Genomic DNA, 16,304 nt, shown 5'->3' on the forward strand with positions numbered 1-16,304 from the left:
GCAGGTTACAGAGAAGGAGGAGTCAAAACTCATGTTTCTTTGATCCAATGAGATGGGTGGCCTACTGGAAACAGCTCTGGGCTGGAAGATAGGACACCTGGATCCTAAACCCAATTCTTCCGTGAGTTCTGACCCCAGGCAAGCCATTTAACTACTCTCAACTTTTGTGTTCATTGCAAGGATGAAATATAACAGCACGTATGTATAGAAAATAGCCTTGTGTTGTTTTTTTCCAAAGGGAAAAGTTTAATGTAAACTGTATTGCCTAAACCAAGGCAAGCCCCATTCTGTTTTCTCATGTCTCCACTTCTCAGTGAAGGAGGGTAATGGTACAGATTTTCTATGATGTACAGAGGGGAAATTTCAGGCATTGTGGAGAGGCAAGAAAATGGAATTGTTATGGGGGAAATGGTGTGGGGGTGGGGATGGGGGGTAGGGGTCCTTAGGAATTCCTCTTTAAAGAATTACACCCTCTTACGCACAAATCCAATTAGAATAAAATAATATTTTATTAGGGTGCTAGAGAAAGGAAACCAAGAGAGAAGTCCTTGGACTCCTTCTCATGGGGAGAAGGCATGACACAGAGACGAGGTGCTCTGAGATACCTATCTCCTTGAGTAAGAGAAAGGCAGATACTTTTATAGAGGACTGATGGTAGAGGGACTGGATGGAGTGATCATCTAACTGTGGAAAGTTCCCTTATTGGGGGTGATTACCCGAGGTTGGACCATCCCCCACTGGTGGTGGCTGAGGGAAGTTGGGCAAAAGGGGGCTCCAATCTCTCGAGCAATCTCTGTCCCCCTGACCCCACTCAGGCAGCAGCCTAATGGACTTATCTCTCTTGCTTCGAGGTGTGTCTCAAGAAGACCCCTGTCAGCTGGCTAGGTTAAACTTTAATAGTCCTAACCCTGTAACAGAATTAATGAATCCATTTTGACTCAAAGCTCAAACTATTAGGTTGAGAAGGTGTCCCAATAGATATAGCACTGGACATGGAGTCAGGAAGAACCAAGTTCACATCTGGGCAAGTCCCTTACCCCTATTTGCCTCAGTTTCCTCATCTGTAAAATGAGATGGAAAAGGAAATGGCAAATCACTCCAGTATCTTTGTTACGAAGAGTTGGACATGACTGAAAATGGACTTAACAACAAAAATTAGGCTAAGTGCAGATCTTCATATTTTAAGTATTAAGACTATTATTGAGCTACCTGGAGCCTAATGGGATAAAGAAGCAAAAATTTATGCAGATTAAGAGGATTAAGAAGTTTAATAAGAACTTTCATTTTTAAAAAAATTCCTACAACTATAGTATCTCTTCCATTCACTCCTTTCTCTCCAATCACCTTAGTTCAAGGCATCATTCATCTCACCTGAGAGAAGTATAACAGCTTCCTCATTGGTCATCCTGCCTCCAATTTCTTCACACTAAATCCTTTACCTAATTTCTAGGGTAATATTTTTTGGGGGGGTTTTGTTTGTTTGTTTGTTTTTTGTGGGGCAATGAGGATTAAGTGACTTGCCCAAAGTCACACAGCTAGTAAGTGTCAAGTGTCTGAGGTAGGATTTGAACTCAGGTGCTCCTGAATCCAGGGTCCCTGCTTTATCCACTGCACCACCTAGCTGCCCCTAGGGTAATATTTTTTATTTATTATTATTATTTTTTTTTTGCGGGGCAATGAGGGTTAAGTGACTTGCCCAGGGTCACACAGCTAGTTAAGTGTCAAGTGTCTGAGGTAGGATTTGAACTCAGGTCCTCCTGAATCCAGGGCCAGTGCTCTATCCACTGAGCCACCTAGCTGCCCCCCCTAGGGTAATATTTTTAATGCACACATTCCCACCCCTCAGAACCTTTAGTTGTTCTCATTACCTGCCAAATAATGTATAAACTCTTTATCTTGGAATCCTAAACCATCTGCTTTGTAAGCCCCATGTCATTCATCTCTTTTGAGCTCCATGCATCTAACTGAGGAGACTCTAGTTTTGTTGGGTTTTTTTGGCCAGGCAATGAGGTTTAAGTGACTTGCCCAAGGTCACACAGCTAGTAAGTGTCAAGTGTCTGAGGCTGGATTTGAACTCAGGTCCTCCTGAATCCAGGGCCGGTGCCATGCCACCTAGCTGCCCCCATTGAGGAGACTCAATGTTTGTTGAAATGAATTTCCATTATTTAGAAAGATTGTTTTGGAAGACCTGGGCTGTCTTGGGAGGCAATAGGTTGTCTCTCTTCGGAGGTCATCCAGAAAAAGTTGAGTGATGACTTTGGAGGTGTATTGTAGCAAGATCTTAGCACCCTAGGGTTATAGTTTTAGAGTTGTCAGGGACCCCAGAGGTATCTAATCCTTTATGTTACAGTTGAGGATGAATGAGATTCTTATTGAGGCATAGAATGATTTGGTTAAATGGTGTCTAGGGTCTCTTTGCCGGGAATTCTTAAATTCTGATTCTTACAGGGTTTTTTCTCTTTTTTATGTAGGAGCAATCTTTCAAATCAAACCAGAGAGGGAAATCCTGGTGACCCTCTTCTACTCCACTTTTCACTTCAAATTTCAAATCTCCTTAAAGTACAGGTGCTTGGGCTCCTCAGGCTAAGGAGTCTACATTCAGCTGTAGCTGTTCTCTCTCATGTTACCAAAGGCATCATTCCTTATTATCTGCTGTGTCCCTATAATCAGCATATCGGGGCTATTGCAAATTCTGTCGATGTGTTAAGCCAACTTTGGGAGCAATTGTCCTTTGATATGGAAAGGAGATTGTCATTTCATCCTGGAACGAACTTTGCTGTATTTTTATTTTCCCCCAACCCCACTGTAAAACGAGAGATGAAGAACCTTTGGCTCCCTGAGGGGCAGTGAGAATAGCTTTGTCTGGTAGTTGAGCGGGAAGCTCTCTGTTCTGTGCTGATGGAGGAAGTTACATCAGCCTGCATAATTAAGCAGCTTGAGAGCCTTTAGCTCGTGAGCCTCAGGAGGTGGGAGCTTCGTTTTCTCACGGTCTAACAAGTGGGCAGCCTGGGACTCTCCCCTCAGAAATGTAGCGCGAGACAGACCGCAGACTAAAGCGGACAGCTATGAGGGCAGCAGGGAAGTGTCAGATGAAATTTTTCAGGGGACCGGGGACTTCTGCACAGTGTGGGCTCTCTTGACAAAGTGGATTTTATGGAAACAGTTTTTACATTGAGATTGGAACAAAGGCAGTGCCAACATGAATCCCAGAGCCCCGGCTCCCAAGACCCGAGGGGATAACTATTTGAGCATAAAGGTATGTTGGGATTACAGAAAGTACCACAGTCGTGGGGAAGTTTCCCATCCAGATTGAGAGACAACTCTAGTTACCTTCTTCCTCTGTTAGTTCGTGGGAGGAGGAAGCGTTGACATTTTGATAACTTTTGGGGTCTGATTCTTTGACATCAAACCGGTTTAGAAAATTCAAGCCCGGCAGCTCATAAATATTTAAGAGAAAAGGAACTCAAAGCTTTGCCTTTCATGGGAGATTCAGACCCTCTGGATCTGAGTGGGATACGGGGGACAAAAGGAGCATTTAGGAACATTTTCCCTGTACTGTATTTCAGGCTTCCCAAGCCTGGGATGGTGGTGAGCCCTAGTAAGTCTTCAGCCCAAAGCATGTAAAATGAACCCCCGGGAACTGCTTCGGGCTGGAGAAGAAAAAGAATTTGTCGCCTTAAAAATACCGGCGTTGGCTTTGATGTAGGAATGTCTGTTGGCTTAAATAATGGGCATTGCTTAGTAAAACGAGGCGATCTTTCCAGCTTTGGATAAACGTGACAGAAGCTGTTTTATATTTCTTCATGTGAATTGCAAAAAATGAGTTGGACTGGTCTTTGCTTTTTTTTTCCTGTGAAAGCTAAATTAAAGACTGCTTTTCCGGTAGTTAATTACACTTCTGTTGCTCAAAAGCAGGTTAACGCACATTTAGTCGGTCGCTTCAGGTGCCTAATTAAGAATTAAAGTGTATAATTAAAAAATTAAATGAAGCATGGGTGAAACTTTGTGCATGATTTTGGGGGGGTTTGAAACATTTGCATTAAATGAGGAGAGTGTGAAAAAAGTTGTTTATAATAAATGATGACCCTGCTGGGGGGGGGGATAAGTATCCCCTACTTTAAGTAAGATTTTAGGGCATATACGAGGGAGTTGAGGTTTTGGATTGCAGTGAAATTTGCTTTAATGTAAGATACAATCATCGAATGTTGGGGCTGTTAAGGACCTTGGAGATCACCTAGTTCAATGCCATCATTTTACTCGAGGAAACAGCCCTCCCCCCCAAAAAAATAAGTGAGGGAATACAGTAGTGACTGAGCTGGAAGTAGAACCCCAAAGCTCCTCAGTCCTGATCTAGGGCTCTTTCCAAGAAACTATTTTGCCTCTCTAGGAAAACATTTTCTTCAGTGACACACTCAAAATTTTATAAGGCATTGAATAGTAAAAGATTTCCATCTATAGTGGGATTTTCCCTGCATTGGCAGCATGCTAGTCTCTTACTAAATGGTGATTAGTTTAAAAGGAACCACCAGGGTTACTAACTTCTTTTGTCTACTTAGAAAACACCAACATATAAGTTGTAGGGTAAAGTCCCAAACCCCTAAAACAGGCATTTGCTTTATATCAGGGCTTCTTAAACTTTTTCCACTTGAGACCCACCCCCATCAAGAAACTTTTCAGAGTCCTGGGGTATATAGGTATATAAAATAGGTATGCATTACTTTTTACTGTTGCCAACTTTTTCTCAACCCCCACATTCAGTTACATGACCCACAGTTTAAGAAGCTTTGCTGGGGGCAGCTAGGTGGCAAAGTGGATAAAGCATCAGCCCTGGAGTCGGGAGGACCTGAGTTCAAATCCGGCCTCAGACACTTGACACTTACTAGCTGTGTGACCCTGGGCAAGTCATTTAACCCTCACTGCTCAGGAAGGAAGAGGAGGAGGAGGAGAAAGAAGGAGAAGCTTTGTATCAGCAAATGATGGTTAGGACCTCAGCATCCTTTATGAAGTGAGAAACAGTAGAGAACAGTGACTTTAGCCTCTATCAAGGTTCTCCTGGGTAGGGTGGCATTTAGTTAGCTTAATATGCCTACCTCTACATCATTTAGCACCCCCTTTGAAAGTCATAGATAATAGATTGAGAGTGTACCTCAGAGACCATCCAGTCCTCCCTCTCAGTCTCCTTTTCCCTTCTCTTCGTCCCCCCTCCACAAAACTGAAGCCAGTAAAGTTAAGTGACTTGTCCAAGGTCACACACACACACACACACACACACACAGAGTAAATATGAAAGGTAGAATTTAAACTAGGACCTCCAACTCCAGAGCCCAAGCTCTTTCCCTTGTACAATCAAATGTTTGTAAAGTTTTTAGTACATTACCGGGCACATAGTAGGTGCTTATTAAATATTTGTTCCCTTCCCTTGTTCCCTCACAGTGGGTGGAGGAATAACTTTTGATGCTGCAGTGGTTTAAGCTCAATGTTGTTTTATGCCAAATATATTAAACTCCTAAATTTGGGACCAGCAGATTGAGTTAATACCCATTTTCTGGTATTCTCAAATGAATACTTGGTTGCTTGAATGATATCCAAAAAGTAAGACTGAGGAAATTAATTTTTCAGTCCTGAATGTAACTCCAAGCTTAATTAGGAAATGACCATAGGACAAAATAATTAAATCAAGTGTAATAATAGTTTTGAATGCTTATCTAGCCCTAAATTCATAGACCTTAGAGCATAATATGTTCATTTTCTTAGTAACCCACACATGTGTATATAAAGACAAAGTATTGTTATCCTCATTTAAGAAAAAAAGAGAATGGAGGCAGCTAGGTGGCACAGTGGATAAAGCACCAACCCTGGATTCAGGAGGACCTGAGTTCAAATCTGGCCTCAGACACTTGACATTTACTAGCTGTGTGACCCTGGGCAAGTCACTTAACCCTCACTGCCCTGCACCAAAAAAAAAAAAAAAAAAGAAAAGAAAGAAAAAAAGAAAGGAAAAGAAAAGAAAAAAGAAAATGAGCATAGAGATATGGGATGTTTCATTAAAATCATGGCAAATTATTGGTGGCACTAATTAGTGACTATGATATTGGCCCGCAAAAGATTTTGTTGCCATTTGCTAGTGTTATCAGTGATGATGTTGAGGATGACAAGGAATGATAGATCATTCAAGACTTCCATTCTTGTGCTCAGCTCCCTCAATCTACAGCCATTGCTGAAGAAAGAATAGCTCTTACCTTGGAAATAGTAGCATTTCCCCTGCCTCAGTTAGGTGCAGAGAGGAGCCACATGAAAGAAGATGAAGAGCTTACTGTGTCATGCAGGGCAGAAGATAGGCTGGCAAATAACAGTTAGAAAAAGAACATTTAGAAATATTATAATAGGGCAGCTAGGTAGTGCAGTGGATAAAGCACTGGCCCTGGATTCAGGAGGACCTGAGTTCAAATTCAGCCTCAGACACTTGACACTTACTAGCTGTGTGACCCTGGGCAAGTCACTTAACCCTCATTGCTCTGCAAAGAAAGAAAGATAGGAAGGAAGGAAGGAAGGAAGGAAGGAAGGAAGGAAGAAATACTATATAATAAAGGCTTAAATCAAGGGTCAGGAGCTTCAGGGGAGAGAGAGAAGGAAGGGTGCTTAAACACTAAGCAGAAGGGATCACAGAAGGCTCATGAAAAAGGATGATATTTGAACTTGGACTTGAAGGATGAGTAAGATTTTAACAGGTAGAAGTATAAGAAGAGGGCATCTCAAGTGTAATAGTATAAACAAAGATGTGGTGTTTTGTTGTTTTTGCAATAAAGTTTGACATAAAATATATGTAGGGACAATAGTGTAAATCATATAATACTTTTAATGATTCCAGGTTGATCTCTGAAAACCCAATCCTTTTAATACCAGTATTTTAGCTGTTGTTGTTCAGTCATTTTCAGCTGTGTCCAATTCTTTGTGACCCCATTTGGGGTTTTCTTGGCAAAGATACTGGAATAGTTTGCCATTTCCTTTCTCTAGCTTACTTTGTAGATGAGGAAACTGAGGCAAACAAGGTTAAGCGACTTGTCCAGGGTCATGGAATTAATAAGTGCCTGAGGCTAGATTTGAGCTCAGGTCTTCCTGACTCTTGGCCTGGTGTGCTATCCACTGTACCACATAGCTGCTCTAATATCCTTTCCGTACCACTATAATTTATGGGACAACAAAATCTCCAGAGTCAAAATTACAAGTGACTAAGCAAGAACAGAGATATATAGTAGCTGTAAAAATAGGCAACAGCATGTGACCAATAATGACTTTCACCTAAGAAGTAGCATAAAATACATTTTCTGAGAGATGTGTGATGAGAAAAAAGACAGGAACAGGTCATATGACAAACTCAAGGGATATTAAATGGATGGTTCAAGTATTGCAGGCATCCAGGGAATGTTAAGAGAAAAAAGTAAGACCTCCATCATATTGGGTGGTCCCCATATGGAGGATTTATAAGGTACCATGCACAAGAGTCACACAGGATGAAAAGGCGTGGATGAATTGCAACCTGGAATCTTAGAGGGAGTACCCATATGGATGACACCACATATGCAATGAAAAGTCAACTTAATGTTTGCAAAAGTTTAAAATAAGGCTAGAAAAGTAAAACAGAGATATTTGCAGAGTATTGGATTCCAGGTTGAGGAGTCTGGGATTAATGTAATAGAAAATTGGGCTCTTAAGTAGAATGACATGACTACAGCTATATTACAGGAAGATTATCCAGCAGTTGTATGAAGGATACACCAGAGAAGGGAGTGACTGACTTAGACTAGGACACTCTATTAAGGTTCCCAACTAGATAATGAAGGCTGGATGGGGGGAGGGGGAGTTCTGGGAAGACTGCTAATGCATACGCTTGAGATCCCAATGCAATGCAAGAAATGTCAGAATCTCCAGATTGGGTCTGAGTGAGATTACTGGAAAAGAAAGGCGGCATATGCACAAGGAAAAAGAGTGTAACTTGCTCACTTCCCTTAACACCCCATCCCTCACTCCATTCTTCTTAATAACCAAGACTCAAGACATTCAGATTGACCTGTATTATGAGAGGGAGGGAGGGAGGGGGAGAGAGAGAGAGAGAGAGGGAGAGGGAGAGGGAGAGAGAGAGAGAGAGAGAGAGAGAGAGAGAGAGAGAGAGAGAGAGAGAGAGAGAGAGGGAGGGGGAGGGGGAGGGAGAGAAGGAAGGAAGAAAGGAAAGAAGGAAGGAAGGAAGAAAGAAACTGGAAAATACACCCTTCCTTAGGAGGGGATAAAGGATATGGTACACAGTAATGTATAGGGAACATGAAAATATGCTATGTAAGTAGCCTCAATGGGAATTTTTCTAGTTATCTTGAGGCTGGCTGAAATGAGCATGTAGATAACTTGTGCTTAGAAAGAAAAGTATTATTTCGATGTCTTCCTGTTCTGTGAATGTGCTCATGAAACAACTGGAAGGAGGAGTTTTGTTAGATTTGTGAGCAGGAGACCTAGGCTTTATTTACTCAATTTCTGGGAGTATAGTTTGCTTTTCAAGCCTGTCTCATGCACACAGTATTGAAGAGTATCAGCTGGCATTGACAACTGAGGCCCTAGTGTTTGGGAGGACAAGAGGTCCAAACCCTAATCAGTCCATATTGATTATGGCATAATGATTATGCTTATGAAATGGAGAGAGAAACTAGCTGTAACATCTGAAGTAGGCTGTGGCTTTGCAACAATAAAGACAATTGTAAACTATTTTCTCTTAGATCTTTAGTTTGAGGTAGCTAGATGGTGCAGTGGATAGAGCACCCTGGATTCAGAAGGACCTGAGTTCAAATCTGGCCTCAGACACTTGACACTTACTAGCTGTGTGACCCTGGGCAAGTCACTTAACCCTCATTGCCCTGAAGGAAAAAAAAAAAGAAGTTGAGTTTTTTAAAAAATCTGTCATAGATCTTTAGTTTGGAGCCTAATGCTACATTAGCATCACCTGACATGTCCCAGTCTCCCAAAGGACACACTGGTCCTTTTGAATCCATTTTCCACCCCTTTTCAACTAGGATATCATTGAACAAAATTCTACCCATGTAGTAAAATTGAATGGCAATATTTAGCTTGTTATTATTCTGATATTGACTACCACCATAGAATGTGGATTGGCAATGTCAGCCCTCCAAGGGCTTCTTATTGCCTCTTTGGTGTCTTGCTTTCAATTAGATGCCTTGCCATCAGGGGAATGGGGGTGTCTCGACCTCATATTCCACAGAGCCAGACTTCTTGTTGCTCTGTTCATTTTCTTCACGTGGTTTTATCTGGCACTGAAGTTCTTTGGGTTTCAGCTGTTCTATCTAGGGACAACCTGTGCTCCTCCAGTAGATACTTGTCCTTCTCCCTTGCTCTCATCTTAAACTCCCTCATCAGGTCTGTCTCAGCAGCAGATAATGGCTTCTATGATTTGGACTCTAGATTTTCTCGTGATACTGAACATGCTCTTTCAACACTTTGGAGTTAAAAAATTAGACCAAAGAGTTGATTGGAGGAAACAAGCTCAAAGGAGGAGAGTTGAAACTCAATTAGCAAGGGTTTAAATGCTAACACAAAAATCTGGGAGTGCAAACAGCAAATGAACTGTGGGGACATAAAAATGAAGCAACTGGAAGGCTAGCTGTCCAGATCACAAGGCCATAGCTGAGGCTCCAGTGGTCATACTTGAGCTAATTGCATTTTCTTTTTTTAGTGAGGCAATTGGGGTTAAGTGACTTGCTCAGGGTCACACAGCTAGTAAGTATTAAGTGTCTGAGGTCACATTTGAACTCAGGTCCTCCTGACTCCAGGGCTGGTGCTCTATCCACTGCACCACCTAGCTGCCCCTGAGCTAATTGCATTTAAAAGTCTTGGAAGGAAATGGACTATCTTTTGAAGGCTGTCCTTGAAAAGCTAAACTTCTGAGGTGAAAGTAATGGCCAAACCATCCTGATGCTTGTCACCCTAACTGTCAAAAATCAATTTCAGCTTTTGATAGCAGGTAAAGTTTTCTCTTAAAGAGAGGTGGTATAATAGATAGAATGCTATGCCTGGGGTCAGGAGCACTCATCTTCCTGAGTTCAAAACTGTCTTCAGACACTTACTAGAGGTGTGTCATGCTGGGAAAGTCACTTAATCCTCTTTGCCTCAGTTTCCTGATTTGTAAAATGAGCTGGAGAAGGAAATGACAGGCCACTCCAGCATCTGTACCAAGAAAACCCCAAATGAGGCCATGAAGAGTTGGACACAATTGAAAATGACAACAACAACAACTAGCACATAACTTCACCTGGCATTGAGATCAGAGGATTCTAGATTTAGGTCTGGAAGGCACCTCAGAGGTTATAAATGAGGAAACTGAGGCCCCAGAGAGGTGAAATGACTCCTCCAAGGTCATACATGTAAACTTCATACATGCTTCATTTGTGCTCATTGTGTCTAGAGGTCCATAGTGATAGGTGTGGTTCAGAATCTCAATAATCATATGGAATATATGACTCCAAATTACTCCAAATGCTCCTGGACTTTTGATGATCTTCATCACCTACTGAGACTAGAAATTTCCCAGATGACCAGAGTTCAACTCTGAAACCAGCTTCCAATTCCCTAACAATGTCATCAGTCACATTTTAAGTGAAATAAAACCAAACCTGTTCTCATGCTGCTTTGCTCCATTGGTGATGATGGATGAGTCAGATAGAAGGGTAGCAGTTCTGAGGTGACTAACCAATCACACTCACTCTGATTCTCTGAACCATTGATTCATACAATGCCTAGAACATAAGTGTTTAATAAATGTTTCTTGACTGACTACTTTGTGTGGCTCTTTTCTTCGCTATTTTCCAAACTAAACATAGGCTGTTGCTGGCAGACAGGGGGCCAGCCTGGCTCACATGAGCTACAGAACCTAAGAAGAGGCTATTAAATCCTTGCTCTCAGGGCTATCTCCTTTGGGCTGAGAAGTGGTGCTTACAGCTGAGGTCCTGCTAAGCCTGGGGGGAGCCAGATTAATTTGTATGGACTGATACAGGAGCGCCTGACCAGGGAATTCAAGAGAAGCAAAGTATGAGAGATAGTGGCCAGGTAAACCAGAGTGAATTACCAAAGTTTGAGTCAATGCGATGAATGCCAAGGAGGGAAGGAGAAGGGGGTAAGAGTGAGCAGGACAGATGAGGAAGAAAACTGGGAGCTACTAGAGAATGCCTCTCTGCCAAGACAAGCTGTTGACTCCCAGAATTGAATGAATTTGGGGTTCCTTTTGATTGGAGGTGTGGTGGTGAGCAGAGCTGCTCTATAAACATTGTGGTTGCAGAATAGTTTCAGTTGTATCTGACTCTTCATGACCCCATTTGGCTTTTCTTGACACAGATACTGAAATGGTTTGCTATTCTCCTCTCCAGCCTCCTTTACAGATGAGGAACTCAAGTGATTTGCACAGGGTCACACAGATAGTGTCTGAGGCCGGATTTGAACTCATGAAGATGAGTCTTCCTTGTTTTAAGTCCAGTGCTCCACCTACCTGCCCCTCTATAACCACTACAATATATTAAAGGACCCAAAACACTTTGCACCTGTAAGTTGACACCTAACACTATGTTTAAAGTATTTAGTCTATTGTAAAACTAAGAAAAGACCACTTTCCTTTGGTTAGTTCATCCACAGGTCATCAATATGAGAAAGGGGGCAGAGATGACAAGCCTGGTCTGATAAATGTATGATTTTTAATGCTCTTATGAAGGAGGGAATTGCTTCCACCACTAAACTCTAAACTGAAGAATATGCCTATCATTTGACTTCTACAAATGAGTTTGAGAGAAAAGGCACCCAGAAATGTAACCTGGTGGGAAGGCTGAGAGAAGTGCCAAGTTAGAAGCCAGGAAAAGCGAGTGAATCATGAGCTCTGGAGGAAAGAGCCACCCTGTGCAAGGGGAAGCTCATGGAATTTGTATGATTGGAGCTATGAAAGACCACACTGATGGAACCCAGGATGTCCTTGATGCCAATTTCAACACAAAGTACAGAAACTGAGTTTCATTTCAAGTAAGGGAAGAAGCTGCCTCGAATGTGGCGATTGTAGGTGCTTCTCGTCACCATGGAACAAGTTCTTAGTTGTAGAGATACTCCTGACCTTGGAATTAGAAATGGGTTTGAGGGTTAGCTAGGTGGTGCAGTGGATAGAGCACCAACCCTGGATTCAGGAGTACCTGAGTTCAAATTCAGCCTCAGACACTTGACACTTACTAGCTGTGTGACCCTGGGCAAGTCACTTAACCCCCATTGCCTCACCAAACAAAAGAAAGAAAAAAGAAAGAAAGAAAGGAAGAAAGAAAGAAAGAAAGGAAGAAAGAAAGAAAGAAAGAAAGAAAGAAAGAAAGAAAGAAAGAAAGAAAGGAAGGAAGGAAGGAAGGAAGGAAGGAAGGAAGGAAGGAAGGAAGGAAGGAAGGAAGAAAGAAAGAAAGAAAGAAAGAAAGAAAGAAAGAAAGAAAGAAAGAAAGAAAGAAAGAAAGAAAGAAAGAAAGAAAGAAAGAAAGAAAGAGAAAGAAAGAAAGAAAAAGAAATGAATGGGTTTGGAGATCTAGAGAGTCACATACATTTAAGCTAAAGATGTGAAATCAGGAGACTATGTCATCTCAGAGGTCTCTGTCATCCCAAAATATATGATCCTGTTGTCCCTATATGTTTGTAAAACTAATGATTATGTGCTTTTGTACCTATTTGGCTCTATTTTCACTCTAAGAAAAGCTTTTTACCACAATTTTCTCTTGGTTGAATTTAGAGAAGGAAAGTTCTACAACTACAAGATTCAGGGGGCAAGCCATGTTTCAGCAGAGGTCAGGCAGTAGCTGCTAGCAATAGGCACGAAGGAAGAAACGCCCCTGGGAAAGAACTTTGGGGTTCTAGCAGAAGCTATTTCATACATCCTGGGGCCATTTAATCACAGTATCATACAACTATGCCAAGATTTTAAGATTGCAGTGAACTTCTTGGGAAGCCAAACATGTTTAGCAGTCATCAAAGCTGAGGTTTTCTACTAATCTCTCTCCTCCTTTCCCTCTCCCTCTCCCTCTTCCCCTCCCCCTCTCGCTCCCCTCTCTCTCCCTCTCCCTCTCCCTCCCCTCCATCCCTCCTCCCTCTTTCTCTCTTTCTCACTGTATCCTTGTCTCTCTGTCTCTCTGTCTCTATTTCTCTCTCTGTGTCTCTTGCTGTTTCGGTCTCTCTCTGCCTCTCTCTGTCTCTGCCTCTGTCTCGATTTCTTTTTGGTCAGCTCTCAGAACACAGTCTACCTAATATGTTCCTTCATTTCTCTTGTATCTGCCAAAGAGCAAAGATTCTCTTTCTTTTATCTCCTTTCAGCACTTTGCAGAGAACCTGGCATTTGGTGAGTGTTTAATAAATGTTTATTAGCTGACTGACCGCTTTAAAGTCCCATCACAATTCACTGAGCATGCTAATCACAATATATTTTTTGTTGGCTAATCCCACAGGCAGATCAAGGCAGCAGATCAAGAGTTAGTCTCAAAACTGGGAGGGCCTGGGTTCAAGTCCGTTCTTTCTCTCATACTGGCTGGGTTACCCTTGGCAAGGCACTTCAACTCCCAGTGTCAGTCTCTAAGAACCCAAAGTTGCACAGGAGGTGGCAATATGCTTCATAGGGCAAGTTTCCTTACCCAGGAGTTACCTATACTAATAAAATCACAATCCCTACCAGTCTTGCCTTTCATCCCAAAGGAATATGGCAAGGATCCTGCTAGCAATAAAAATTATAATTATAATTATAATGAGCATTTATACAGCATTTACTATATGCTTGGCACTTTACAATTTTATTTTATTTGATCTTCACAACAACCCTGGGACATAGGTGCTATTATTATCTCCATTTTACAGATGAGAAAGCTGAGGCAGAGAAAGGAAAAGTGACTTTCCTAGGGTTATACAGCTGGTAAATATCTAAGGCCTGATTTGAACTCAAGTCTTTCTGACTCAAGGCCCAGTACTCAAATGCACTGAACCACCTAGCTGCTTAATGGAGAGTAGGAAGATACCATGGTTTTCCTGTAGTCAGAAATCAGGAGATCAGGAAATCTAGCCCAATAATTTTACAGATGAGGAAACTGAGGCCCAGGCAGGTTAAGAAACTTGCCTAAGGTTCCACTGGTCCTAAGCATCAGAAGCAGGATATGAATTCAGGGCCCCTGACTTCAAAACCAATGTTCATCCTAACAGCAATGATGGTGGTAGCATCTTTGAATTCCTGTGGAATTTTCCAGGTTGGGTTTTGTGTTTCTACATATATCAGCATGTATTTTACAGGGTCCAGAAGCTTTACTGATTGCTATTCTAACTACAGTGGTGACTTTTAAATGAATGTCTTTTCTTCACATCTCAGCAACTTCTTTATTTTTCAATCAACAATGGATACTTATTGTTTATTGAATATATTAAATATGTTTAATAATGTGTATTGAATATAGCACTTTAGTAAAGACTTAAAAGGCTTTATGGCCAGTGGTAGAAAATTTACCATGTATAACATTTTTTTCTCTAAGATTCCTTCCACATCCGTGATGAGGGTAGAAATATCTTTTCTTTGGAACAATAATGAAATTATCTATGGGTCTATGTAGGTCCTTCAGAATGTTATAAGAAGATTAAATTTTGTAGTTTTCTCCCCAAAATTTCTCTGAGATATTGGGAATACCTTTGGAATGAAGGAAGGCATAAGGGATCTATGATGTATCTCCAAAGTGATCTTTTCTAGGTTCAGGATAATTATAAATCTCTTTAGATTTGGGGGTCACCTAAAGACCCGGCACTGTTCCATTGTGACTAGAGCGTCATTGAGAAGCAGCTGTAGAGTCTGTATCCCCCAGGTTGACAAAAAGGTCAACCCAGACTCCATCATTCCATTCTGTTTCTATAGCAAAACAGAAAACAAGATTAAATTGTTTGTATTGGCCAAAAGAGACTTCCTTCTGAAAGCATGGCCTTTAAGTCATTATTTTATGTGCCCTTTTATTTTTAACAAAATAATTTTACTGTTGAAAAAAATGATGCTATTGCTTAAGGGTTCTGATTAATTCTGATTTGTTTGTTCTCCTTAAGTGACTGCCTACAGTTTTGGAACATCTTGTAGGATTTGTATGGCATCTGCTTTGTCCTGTGCCTTTTCACAAATACCCACAACACAGAGGACTGCAATTGTCAGTGCTGGGTGAAAAGTCTGCCATTTGATAAATCACAACTTATTAATTGTTTGGTAGAATTGGGGGAATGATTTATTTCCACCCTCCCTAGATCTGCTCAGTCTCCCAGGTATTCTGAAATACTTCATGAAACTAACAGGTAGTTCTGAGAACATGTTTGTTACCAATGGGATCTTAGAATTTACATTTGTCAAATTCTGTGAATTATAACGAGCATCTTTGCTATCAAAAATGGGATAAAGGGGGCAGCTAGGTGGCGCAGTGGATAAAGTACTGGCCCAGGATTCAGGAGGACCTGAGTTCAAATCTAGCCTCAGACTCTTGACACTTACTAGTTGTGTGACCCTGGGCAAGTCACTTAACCCTCATTGCCCCACAAAAAAAAAAGAAAGAAAGAAAGAAAGAAAGAAAAAAAATGGGATAAAACTGAGATGTTTAGTGTGAGTCCAGATTACTATGGGTGGCCAGACATGAAGAAAAGTGCCTTGTGAGGTTTCGAATATGGATAATTGGGAAACTACTGGAAACAGATAGGGAGAGGGACTTGACTTGTGCTTTCACTGATAAAGGGAGCTACCTCCTGAGTGAGAAACATTCCTTTGCTAGTACAAATCTGTACCTTCTCTGTAACTTAGACTTTTGGAGTTGCATGGAGTCCTGAGAAATTCATTGACTTTCCCAGGGTCACACAGCCAGTATCTGTCAGAGGTGGGACATGAAGAAGTAAAGAGGAGGAGTAAATTTTAGGGATTAAGGGGAGAAAGGTTTGGACCAGATTGGTTTTGGATGTATGTTTAACACCTAGATTTCCTGATTAGATTATGAATTTCCAAGAGGAAACATCATCTTCATGGACTCTATCTTTCTTAAGGTTTTGCTATTCCCCTCTTGGGGCACAATGGATAGTGTGTCTGTCCTTGAGTCAGGAAGACTCATGAGTTCAAATTTGGCCTCAGATACTTCCCAGCTGTGTGACTCTGGACAAGTCACTTAACTGTATTTGCCTTACTTTCCTCATCTGTAAAATGAACTGAAGAAGGAAGTGGCAAACCACTCCATTGTCTTTGCCAAGAAAAC

General features: G+C 41.4%; 1 protein-coding gene across 1 annotated transcript in view; it reads left to right on the forward strand.

The window, feature by feature from the left end:
• Positions 1-2,983: 2,983 nt before the first annotated feature.
• Positions 2,984-16,304, forward strand: part of PLEKHG4B (pleckstrin homology and RhoGEF domain containing G4B) — a 220,467-nt gene continuing 207,146 nt past the window's right edge. Inside the window, exon 1 of the mRNA XM_043979602.1 lies at positions 2,984-3,256. Within this exon, the coding sequence (XP_043835537.1) occupies positions 3,200-3,256 (57 nt within the window). The 5' untranslated portion in view covers positions 2,984-3,199. The remainder of the gene's footprint in view (positions 3,257-16,304) is intronic.

This window comes from Dromiciops gliroides, chromosome 1 (assembly GCF_019393635.1).
Source record: "Dromiciops gliroides isolate mDroGli1 chromosome 1, mDroGli1.pri, whole genome shotgun sequence".
Classification (NCBI taxonomy): Eukaryota; Metazoa; Chordata; class Mammalia; order Microbiotheria; family Microbiotheriidae; genus Dromiciops; species Dromiciops gliroides.